Source organism: Lytechinus variegatus, chromosome 2, assembly GCF_018143015.1.
Source record: "Lytechinus variegatus isolate NC3 chromosome 2, Lvar_3.0, whole genome shotgun sequence".
Classification (NCBI taxonomy): domain Eukaryota; kingdom Metazoa; phylum Echinodermata; class Echinoidea; order Temnopleuroida; family Toxopneustidae; genus Lytechinus; species Lytechinus variegatus.
The window spans coordinates 62539551-62552139 of NC_054741.1; the positions used below are offsets into that span (position 1 = coordinate 62539551).

The 12589-nt window shown below is 37.0% G+C and overlaps 1 protein-coding gene across 1 annotated transcript in view; it reads right to left on the reverse strand.

Annotated features, from left to right (window-relative positions):
- Nucleotides 1-707: 707 nt before the first annotated feature.
- LOC121408577 (clathrin heavy chain 1-like) overlaps nucleotides 708-12589 on the reverse strand; it is a 41832-nt gene continuing 29950 nt past the window's right edge. Inside the window, exons 4-8 of the mRNA XM_041600090.1 lie at nucleotides 7449-7573; nucleotides 6485-6658; nucleotides 4792-4905; nucleotides 3514-3687; nucleotides 708-1783 (exon numbers count right to left, since the gene is read on the reverse strand). Of these exons, the coding sequence (XP_041456024.1) occupies nucleotides 1673-1783; nucleotides 3514-3687; nucleotides 4792-4905; nucleotides 6485-6658; nucleotides 7449-7573 (698 nt within the window). The 3' untranslated portion in view covers nucleotides 708-1672. The remainder of the gene's footprint in view (nucleotides 1784-3513; nucleotides 3688-4791; nucleotides 4906-6484; nucleotides 6659-7448; nucleotides 7574-12589) is intronic.

Here is a 12589-nt window from a genome sequence, read left to right on the forward strand (position 1 = left end):
CAATCAGTCACTAAAATGGCAATGACTAGAATTGTTGATCATTGTTGCATACATAGTTTGCTCAACCAAGACCCAATCAGGGTTATATTTTCATATTTGAAATACATTGCATTGAGGGGTCAAGATTGCCTGACCTAGCTCCGACACCAATCAATCCAATGACAGCGAAACACTTACATCAGTTCAAGCACCAGTCCAAAGTAAATTTTGGGTGCTTTGGCTGGTGCAAACATCAGTCAATCACCAACACCAGGTGCCAACACTGAACTTAAAAAAAACACCCATTATCAGGTCATGATGCCATTTCATAATAAAATACTATAAAATAAACAGAAAATGTAAAAGAAAAAAGAGGACAGTCATCAGTTGATAAAAAATGAATGAGAAACAAGTTTGATATGCATTTTAAATATGAATACAAATAATAATACTATTCATCAAGAAGTCTTTAAATCCCTGTGAACATTTCTTGAGTGGTTTGTCGTAGCTGATACCAAAAGTCAATGAAAATCACTATAAAATGCTCCCTGTCTTTATACAATTGATCCAATCAACCACAACTATGGAAAGCCAGCAACTTCAACATCTAAAATGCATGTTTGTTCAAAATATACTCTAAATGTATGTAAGTTATAATCATACATTTGTTGTTTTCTTGAAAATTCAGTGTGCTTCTATTTGTTTACAAAGGACATCATGCAAATTTCCTGGAGAAAAAAAAATGACATTGCTGGATTTCCATATACATGTAGTGTAAGATGAGAACAATCGTAACTCTTTGTAAGAGAGGCCTTGGCTACTTTCCAACATCGTGCACATTACTTGTTATCCTTCCTGTACTTCATCCACAAAAATACAGACTGTAATTACATTGCAAAACATACTTTCTATACCTTTAAAAACACCCTTCAAGGTTATTAGGCTTATTCCTCCTAGATCTGGCAAGTAAGACTCTGAGATCTCTCTCACTGCAGCACAGTCAGTGATCGATTACAAATGATATTTGGTGCATTTCTACTATTCCATGTCTCTCTGACCCTTTTCACACAATTAGGGCTAATCTGGGTATTAACCAAAGATAATTCCTTGGTGTGATAGCAATTATAGTCGAGTCACATTTGAGTCAAACCAAGGCAGACCACGGTAGAAACATTGATTATTCAGGATGATACTCCAACTCAAGTTTTCGACTGATTAATGTGAAAAGACACGATGTCTCATTGATCCCAGGCTCGAGCAGTAACAATTCAGGGTCAGTCTTGACTTGAACCTAAAATCTTAAGCAGAGGTCTAGTAGCTCACCAAACATGCCAATCTCCTGCATGTTCTCCACCCGAGGATGTGTTTCTCACTCACAATGGTCGAATTCATCTAGGAAGCCATAGAAGGTCTGCCCGTTGGCGAAACTCTGGCAATGACCACCATGACGTCTTGACTAGAAGGTAACCTCTTACATACCAGCCTTCATTTTGCATCGTTCATCTCCATCTTCTACATGAAAAGCTCTCCTATGCTCGCTTTCCTCACTTCAGTCCCACCCATCCATTTTCATGCAGTGTCTAATCTCACTTCATGCACTATGTATATATATATATTATCTTGATTGAAGGTCCATGTTGTATGCCTGCACACACACTTTGAATGTTTCACATTATAAAAGGCAAGATTGGTATCAGAGTGTTTCTGAGAACGTCCTCTCTAATCTGTCTGCTATTGCAGGTCGTTTCAGAACAGTCCGTACGTGAGAGACCAACGCTTTCTCCTTCACACCCATGGATAAGAGCTATATAAGGGGAAGAAAAAGATAAAAAGATAGGCATCTTGATGATCTGCTTACATTAGAAACATACGTGTAATAGCCAATATACTGTACATTCAATTCAAACACAAATGCTATGTACATTTTATTAAAATATATTCTGAGCAGCAAATATTGAAGCCAGCCAAAATCAATGTGAAAGTTTATTTTGGACATGTCAATATGTATGTCTCATTAATATCGAGTTTGCTCTTCTACAATATGACTCATTACCAAACAATTTGGGCCCATTTCAGTGGCTAGTAAGGAGGAAAGAAACAACTTCATATCTAAATTGAATTCAGGTAATCAAATACCAATAGGATATTTCCATTTAAATAATCACAGGACAACATGATTCTATAATGGGCAAAATATTCAATGCTCCCCACAAGATAAATCAACATTATACTGCTGTCAGGTATTGATAACACGTTGACAACCTCTTTGAAATGTGGAAATGACATGCTTGGCCTCTGAAGGGGAAACGCCTGTTTCTTAATAATGGTGCATAATATCATAGAACAGGATGCCAATTATTACCCACTTAAAAATAATTATCTATTAGACAATACTGTACCTCATAGATCAAATTGATGTATTTTTGAAAAGGTGTTTTTACATGGGCATACAGGCACTGAGAGATTGTTATGAAACCCTCATTTTAATCCAGTCATCTTGATCAGATGACATAATCGATTATAATGATATACGATTGGTTGCAAGTACTCGCACATGAATGGACATTTACTTGTTCTAACTTATAGATTGACTAGTATCTAGAAATGCATTTGAGATGAGGATGATTTATCAGATAACAAGGATCAACATCACTATCTCACAAAATTTATCAGACACACAATTTTGCTTGGGCATGAGAAAAATTACCGCCGAAATTCTCTGAACACCCTCAGCTATGCATCTGGCATGTTAGATCTGTTCAACAGGTACTTTGTGCTTGTTATTCTTACGAATGCCTGTGATGATGCGTATCATTTTTACACAAGAAACCAACCTACCCTGTCACATCGACTGAGTCTTAGGGATCCAATTGATCCCCAAGACTCTCTTTCCATCGGTGTCTAGCATGCAGTAATGGATCCTTAGCAAACCCTAATCCTATCCTAGCAATCTCTACTTACCAACCTACCCTGCCACATCGACTGATTCCTAAGACTCTCTTTCCATCTGTGTCTTGTGTACAGTAAGGTATCCTTAACAAACCCTTATCAAACCCTTGCTATCTCTACTAACTAACCTACATGTACCCTGCCACATTGACTGATTCCTAAGACTCTCTTTCCTTCTGTGTCTTGAGTACAGTAAGGGAACCTTAACAAACCCTTATCCTACCCTAGCTATCTCTACTAACCAACCTACCCTGTCACATTGACTGATTCCTAAGTCTCTCTTTCCATCACTGTCTAGCATACAGTAAGGGATCCTTAACAAATCATAATCCTCCCCTAGCTATCTCTACTAACCAACCTACCCTGTCACATCGACTGATTCCTAAGTCTCTCTTTCCATCACTGTCTAGCATACAGTAAGGGATCCTTAACAAATCATAATCCTACCCTTGCTATCTCTACTAACCAACCTACCCTGTCACAATGACTGATTCTTAAGACTCTCTTACAATCAGTGTCTCGAGTACAGTAAGGGAACCTTATCAAACCCTAATCCTTCCTTAGCCATCTCTATAACCAACCTACCCTGCCACATCGACTGATTCCTAAGACTCTCTTCCCATCGGTGTCTGGCATGCAGGTAAAGACGGTGAGATGTGATGCTCTACAGCTGCTGAGGAATGTACCTGTCTCAAGGTCACACAGCTTCAACCGGCCCATCTTTGTTAGGATGTAGACAAGACCATGTGATGAACTCACCTAAGGGATGCAATCACACAAAATAAAGTGTGTTAGTTACTGTGTGTAATAATAATAATCTCTTTTTTTTATATAGCGCATTTCAGACCTGAAAGGACTCTCAATGCACTTTACAGAAATAAAATTATGTACTATAAATTAGAACAGTGGAAATAACTTAATATTACACTTAATTAATTACTTAATATGACAAAAACAACAACAGTAATTAGTTAAATATGGCTGAAGTACAAGGAATAATCTGAATGAATTCCTCATTAAAGAGATATCTCTTAATTGGGTTTTAAAAAGTCCAGGATTATTTTGTGATCAGAGTTTTTTTCTAGGGAGAGATTTCCAAAGAGTGGGGCCACTGTAAGGTGAAGGACGTCGCCATGGGTCTTAGTTCGTTGTCTTGGTGCTTGAAGGAGTAGTTGAGTTGATGATCTTAGTGTCCTTGAGTGGGTGTATGGACAAATGAGTGCAGATATGTATTGAGGGGCAAGCCCATGGACAGCATTAAATGGTATTAGAAGGACTTTGAAGCAAATTCATGATTTGATGGGTAGCCAGTGAAGTACTTTGAGAATGGGTAAGATATGGTTGTGTTTCATGGACGTAGAGACAAGTCTTGCAGCTGAATTCTAAAACACTGAGTATTCTTAAAATAATAATAGTAATATAGAATTTATATAGCGCAAGTATCCACATTGTTAGGTACTCAAGGCGCTCCTATATTACCCCGGCTATGCTAGTCTACCGATTCCGGTGCTCACAGCTTTTGGAGGAATTACTTCCTGCTGGTAGTACCCATTTACCTCACCTGGGTGGAGTGCAACACAATGTGGGTAAATTTCTTGCTGAAGGAAAACATGCCATGGCTGGGAATCAAACCCACATCCCTCAGATTGAATGACGAGGGTCTTAACCACAAGACCACGATGCCCCCATCGGGATGGAGAGCCATGAAGAGTAGAGCTTTTCATGAAACAAATATCAAGTGATTTTCACTGACTATAATTATAAGCTACAACATATCCTTGCACCTGACTGGCAGAAAGCATATTAGTAAGTGAAAACCAGTGACATTTCATGAAACATTTGTAAAAAAAAAATAATAATTACCTGAACTGAGACCGGGAAGTCGTATCTCTCCTCATCATCAAAGTTGACCTGTTCTGAATGATTGGTCAGGGAACAGTTACCATCTAAGTGAGGACCCAGCTCAATGATGTGTAGCTAGTATAAAGAACATCAACACAAACTAAATATCACGTTATATGTTTACAAAGTGAGGACTCATTAAGAGGGCACTCCAGAATAGTGTGATGAAAGTTTAACATAGGACATCAACTACACCATTTTCATAAGAATATAATCCAAGTAAAAATAATGGCTGTACAGAATGCAGGTATCAAACTTGAGATATGCTCAGGCCATTTAGGTTTTACTCATTACACAACATGGGCTTGCTGCATAAAATCTTATACTTAAAAAAAGTTCTTCTTAGCACAATGGTTTCCTCACTCCTGGGGAGCATTTCATTAATATTTTCGACCGACAAGTTGTCAGACCTGACAACTTTCCTTGATTTTGATTGGCTGAGAAGCATTGTTACTATGGTAACTGTCGGATAAAACAGGATTGTCGGAAAAAAACGTCCGACAAGTCCTTTCATGAAACGCCCCCCTGGTTTCATGCAACAGGGTCCTGGATGGAATTTCACAAATAAAGAATATATATTTTTTGCAAATGGAGTTGTCGTGACTGTGATACCAGGAATCGAAACGAAAAACCCCACTTCAGGAGTCTCTTGAATATGAAACAGTTTAACGACTCCTTAAATAAAATATAAGTTACAATGCACCCTTGTGCACCCTTTGCTTTTCACTTTCAATAATTCTTTTTTGTTATTATCAACATAGGAAAAATTGATTTTATTGCTTGTATTTTCACTAACTTTTGAGGTGTTGTACAACATTTAAAAGCGAATATTCTTATTCGTGCAATGGTGCAAAATTTTGCACCATCGCACTCATGCCTATTCGCAATTTGTATACTATTGGCACAACAACAATCCCAATTTCTTCTAGCCACGATAGTGAAAATCAAAGGCGGAAAAGACAGCGAACTCCAGCCCGATCAACTCCCACGCAGTTACTAACAGAAAAATTTTGCGGAAAAATAATGTTTTGACGATTTGACCCATCTAGTAGTGTGATGAGTTTGAAAGTGTCAATAAATTTTAGCATGGTATATTAACTGGAGGAGCCTAATTGCATATCTATACATTGCAATAGAGTACCAAAGTGTGACATCATCAATTTCTACTTTTTGCATATCAGCGTTTAGGACACCATATTTTTGTAGAGCATGATAAAAATCCGCCCCCAAAACCCAAATTTGGTGGGAACTGGTCCATGGGGCCTCAAGATATGACCTCATGAATACATAATTAGCCCCATTGAAGTCAATGTATTATTGGCCCGGTTCCTAATACTTAGAACCAGGAAAATAATACATTGACTTCAATGGGGGCTAATTATGTATTCATGAGGTCATATCTTGGAGCCCCATGGACCAATTCCCATCAAATTTTGGTAGTGGGGTTTTTCATCATGCTCTACCAAAATATGCTATCAAAAACGCTGAAATTATGCTTAAAAGGTTTCTTTGTGACGTCATCAATTCGCTACTCAATAGTCCCCTGTTGTCATATCCACTACACCCTGTCATTTCTATGAGCAGCCGAAAGTACATATCAGGAAATAGGCACACTTCAAAATACCAATGCTGTTGAAGTTCATATACACCATACCTTCCCTTGCAGGCCTGCCTGCCTATTTACAATGATAAGGACGGAATTGATACTCTTGTTGTCGCTGCGGCGGTAGGAGGCAAAGTTGATGGCTTGAGCATCGATGCACTGGCTTCTGTCTACGGTGGCCGAATAGATCTGGACGACACCCGACACCGAGTTCGAGTCACCATCCTGCAAAATACAAACAAAAAGATGTATTAGATTACAGGTCGCAGTCAAACAAGCTTTGGAACTCCCTGCCGCCTCCATTGGATGCTTTCACGCCAGCAAAATCCCTAACAGAGGAGTGTTTCATAAAGCATCTTGTCAGTGATTTTCACCGTAAAATTTGCTCTGAGCCAATCAGATGAAAGGATTTCAGTAGCTTATAACAATAATCGATGAAAATCACTAACCATTTGTTCCATGAAATTCTCCTCAGATTCCCGGTCGTTTGCTTGTGTGAAAGCAAAGTATTTGAATATCCATGAAGAGAAATCATTTTAGATTTTTTTTTTGGTGAAGAGTTTTGTAGTGTAAAAGTAAATTATGATAAGTTTCTAGGTAATGCAAGAGGAGTGTGCATCATTTGAAAAAATAAATCTGAGAGTCTTGTAAACTAATAAATATGTGAACATTAACTGGTTCTGGAACAACTGAGTAAATGCACAAAAGAATTCATTAGATACATATACTAGTATTTTGGAACTCACTGATGTTTATCTGGTTAAAGTAAATTATGATAGATTTCTAGGTAATACAAGAATAACGTGCATCATTTGCAAACAGAAATCTGAGGGTCTAGTTGTAGGCTAATAAATACGTAAACTCTATCTGGTTCTGGAAGAACTGAGTAGATCTGTGAAATAAATCGATAGATACATGTACTTGAACAATTCCTTGTAACTCACTGATATTTCTGTGATCTAACGGTGTACATGTAAATATGTCAAGAGGAATAGAAATAAGGTCTGATACTAACCTCATAATCTTTATAGAGACCTAGTACAGCAAACCATCTAAATGAAGGATCTGCCTTGTAACCTACAATCTGACAAAAGTTAAGACGTCCATGACGGGGAAAAGCCTTCATTGGACATGAAAATCCTGTATAAATGAACAATTCAAAACATAGTTATGATATTACAGTATGGCAATGATCTATGACATAGTACATTAGGCCTATAGAATGTACATTACAGGTAGTAACATTTTATATTTGGAGAAGATCAATAGCAAAGGACAATTTTTTCTCCCAAGAATATATATTTCATAGAATACTAAATAACCAAACATGAATACAAAATAATAATAAAAACATGATAAAATAGTGCAATATTAATTCACAAAGAGATGATAGAGAAATTTACATGAGAATCCACCTGAAAATGATATCAAGTTCAAAATGAAGTCTTATCTGGCATTACTAGCAGATGGGGATGTGGGGGCGGGGAGGGGGCTCTAAAAAATATGTGTTTTTCATTGCATGGAGACCATTATTATAAAGAAATCCAAGTAGAAAGGACAATTTGCTTCCTACAAACTGATTAATTAGAGTACTTATCAAATGAAAAAAACCAAATAATAATAAAGAAAGTACTCTTTTACATTACGTAAATAACAAAATCTATATTGAATGGATGATCTAGGCCTACACTTTATACAAAAAGGTGAAAGAATGTACAGAGAAATAAACATTTCCTTCCCATGAAATCTTGTACTGGTGCCAAAAGAAAATAAAATAACATTAAACACAGTTTGATTTTTTGGTCTTGTATAAACTCATGCTTTTAAGAACAAGTCCACTCCAACAAAGAGTTGATTTGAATAAAAAGAGGAAAATCCAACAAGCAAAACTCTCAAAATAGTGAGTAAGGGACATCATTGATTCTCGCATTTGCATGTGACTAAAATGTGAATGTAACTGTTTTGTGAAAAATAAGTGAAACTTCAAAAATGTCATTACTTTCTTATTTAACATGAAATTTCGATGAAATTTTCAGCATTATTCTTGTCCGATTTTTCTCTATTGATTTAAATCAACATTTTTCTGAAGTGGACTTGACTTTTAAGTGTGTTACTATTGATTTAAATCAACATTTTTCTGAGGTGGACTTGACTTTTAAGTGTGTTACTGTTACAGTACCTAGTGGATTAAAACAAAAACAACAACAAAAGGTGACCTACAATGTAATTTACTGAAATCAATGTTTATGTACACGTACATGTAGGCCTACACATTATACTTTCAAAATGCAAGGAATTCAAATGTACCTGCATGTACATGAACTTGTACACGTATCTTCATTCTATAGTTTTCCTTGCCATGGCAAGTCATACTCATTTAGTTTCATATTATCAGTAAATGATATCAGTGAGCAAGTATCATTTTCATTTTTGCCCAGTATATGTAGTTTATACTCCCCTGAATTTCAAGAAAATGAATATTGTCCTTTCCCCGAGTTTTCACGAAACAAGTTTCTATTTCCTGTTTAAAGGTTTAAAAGATATATATATTTTTGTATGTTTTTTAAGGTTTGAGATTGTATGAAGTGGATATGTAGAGCATATTTTCTTCATGTACATGTACTTCCTCATTTCCTTACTTTATATCGCACTTACACTTTCACTCTGAAGTTTTAGTGTAACTGGAAATTGAAAGTTATATTACCACCCAACCCCCCAAAAAATGTTTTTCACAATATTCGAATAACACATTTTGAACAATTTTTTATTATTTAAAGTGCAAAAATGTAAAAACAAGTGGAATGCCTCTGGCCGTCTCACCTGCATCACGCGGTTCAATATAGCAGCAGTGCTGACTTTGAATACTACTCTAACTCGCACAGGATGTTCAGTGATACATGGTTACTCTTATGTCCACTTTTTATGAACTAGACCAATAAACTTACAGAGATATGATGGTTATTCAACAAAAAACCCCAACATGGCCAAAGTTCATTGACCTTATATGACCTTTGACCTTGATCATGTGACCTGAAACTCGAACAGGATGTTCAGAGATACTTGATTACTCTTATGTACAAGTTTCATGAATCAGATCCATAAACTTTCAAAGTTATGATGGTAATTCAACAGATACACCCAATTCGGCCAAAGTTCATTGACCTTTGACCTTGGTCGTGTGACCTGAAACGCGCACAGGATGTTCAGTGATACTTGATTACTCTAATGTCCAAGTTTAATGAACTAGACCAATAAACTTTCAAAGTTATGATGGTAATTCAACAGATACCCCGATTCGGCCAAAGTTCATTGACCCTAAATGACCTTTGACCTTAATCATGAGACCTGAAACTTGCACAAAATTTTCAGTGATGCTTGATTACTATTATGTCCAAGTTTCATGAATCAGATCCATAAACTTTCAAAGTTATGATGGGAATTCAACAGATATCCCCAATTCGGCCAAAGTTCATTGACCCTAAATGACCTTTGACCTTGGTCATGTGACGTGAAACTCATGCAGGATGTTCAGTGATACTTGATTAACCTTATGTCCAAGTTTCATGAACTAGGTCCATATATTTTCTAAGTTATGATGACATTTCAAAAACTTAACCTCAGGTTAAGATTTCGATGTTGATTCCTCCAACATGGTCTAAGTTCATTGACCCTAAATGACCTTTGACCTTGGTCATGTGACATGAAACTCTGATAGGATGTTCAGTAATACTTGATTAACCTTATGGCCAAGTTTTATTAACTAGGTCCGTATACTTTCTAAGTTATGACATCATTTCAAAAACTTAACCTCAGGTTATTTGATGTTGACGCCGCCGCCGCCGTCGGAAAAGCGGCGCCTATAGTCTCACTTTGCTTTGCAGGTGAGACAAAAACTCAAATTCATATAGTGAAATGCGGCATATTCAAAGACCAAAGCAAATCTTCAAAGAAAAAAAAAGAAGAAACATCCCTATAATAAATAATAAAATAATCATTCAGACCCTAGAAGTCCTCTGACCTACCCTACCCCCTTAAAAGTAAGCAGGTATTTTATTTCATCCATCGATTCACATATAATTTATAAGAAAATTCCAGTTCCTGCCAGATGTAGGCAGATACATGTAAATCTGTTATTGGTTATGATATTGCCTGTTTATGGAGGTAAGATCATTTGCACCAAAAAACATGCTCACATGACACTCACGAGGTAGGTAGTCACTCACTGATAACAATTTGAATCACAGTCAACATCCAGGACTAAAATAGAAAACTGGATGTCGAGTTTGATACTTCTCTGAAGAACATATGCCAAGAATAATCAACAAGTAAAAAGTAACAAGTGATTAAAATACCATCTATACCCTTTTTACACAGGATTTTCTTAACCCCGGACTATCGCTAACCCCGTACTATCCTTAACCCCGTACTATTTTTTTTCCTTTTCACACATGCCAAATTGTTATTGCTAACCCCGGATAAGGAATGCTTGCTTTTTACACACAAAACTCACTAACCCCGGACTAGTGGTTTTTGTCGATCATTGTTGTACAAGTACTTCACTCGTACACTTTTTACACACGCTAAAATTTCCTTAACCCCGTACTATAGGTGGGGCTAAATTGCTATTTAGCCCCACCTATAGTACGGGGTTAAGCTTAGCCCACTTTCGTTTTACACTAGCGATCTTAACCCCGTACTATCGCTCTTAGCACCGCAATTGCTGGGATAACCCTGCTTTTTTGCAGGGCCAAATAATCCCGTACTATAGGTGGGGTTAGCCCACTTTGCAAAAAATGCTGTGTAAAAAGAAAGTGGGCTAAGCTTAACCCCGTAATATAGGTGGGGCTAAATGGCAATTTAGCCCCACCTATAGTACGGGGTTAAGGAAATTTTAGCCTGTGTAAAAAGGGTAAAATGTACTGGATTAGTAAACATACATGTACCAGGGCATTTACATCCATTTAAATGTACAGTGTACATTTACACAGTAGGCCTACATGTTATACTCAACTCAATGATGACTCCTCTAAACGCTCCACAGGTATTTATTACCCTCGTAATCCGATGCTGGCTTGCCTACACACAATGTACAATAAGACACCGTTCTCACTATATTCCTAAAACTAGTTTAACGCGTAGTGAGAACGGTCAAAGCGATCATCTTCCAAACCGGTTTAGATAACCATCTCGCAAAGTAGTTTTTTGCCTCGCCCTCGGTAAATTGGTTTTAGTGCAAGTGGGGACACAATCGTTTTTCGTGAAGTGATCTTCGCACATTTTGAGTGCACTACTCCACATGACAGATACATGTATAGAGTGCCTATGCTGTGGTTTCGAATTTCGCGCAAAACGTGTCACCCTACTGAGAGTGTTTCCATAGCAACAAGATCGCTTTACGTGAAGTGATCTTCCAAGCTCAAAAGCTTGAATATGACATTGGCTTTCACATCCCACAAGTTATCCTTTATTCTGGGCAGAGAGTGGCTTTGTATTGATTGATGCATTGTCACTGGAAGCCAGTGCTATGGTGGGTCTTGAACAGAGGCCCTTTAATTACAACACCATTTTTCTAGTTACACTTTAAAAGGATGTGGGTATCATTAAAGAAAAAGATACAAATTCATACATAGTCATTGAACAGAGATCAATCGCCATCTTTTCGTCCATTTTTGTTAACGATCAGTTTCGACTTTTGAATAGAGGCCCTTTAATTACAACACAAAAGTCAGAACCATTTTTCGATTAAACAGATGTAGGTATCATTAAAGAATAAGAGATCAAGTCATACATATTCATTGAACAGAGATTAATTGCCATCTTTTCTTCCATTTTTGTTAACAATCAGTTTCGAGTTTTGAACAGAGGCCCTTTAATTATAACACAAAACTCAGAACCATTTTTTTTAGTTACACTTTAAAAGGAGGTATTGAGAATAAGATATCAATTCATCTACACTGTACCTGTACAATAGTCATTTAACAGAGATTAGTCCCCTTCTTTCCTTCAATTTTTGTTAACAATCATTTTCAAGAAATGTCTATGGTCTGCAAAATGCTCTATTGGCCCAGCAATATAGGTTTGACAGCACCTACTAGGTGGTTTCAGACCGCCTCGAAGTTCGCCAGTTCCAGGTATTCTCTGATCGGGAAATTTACC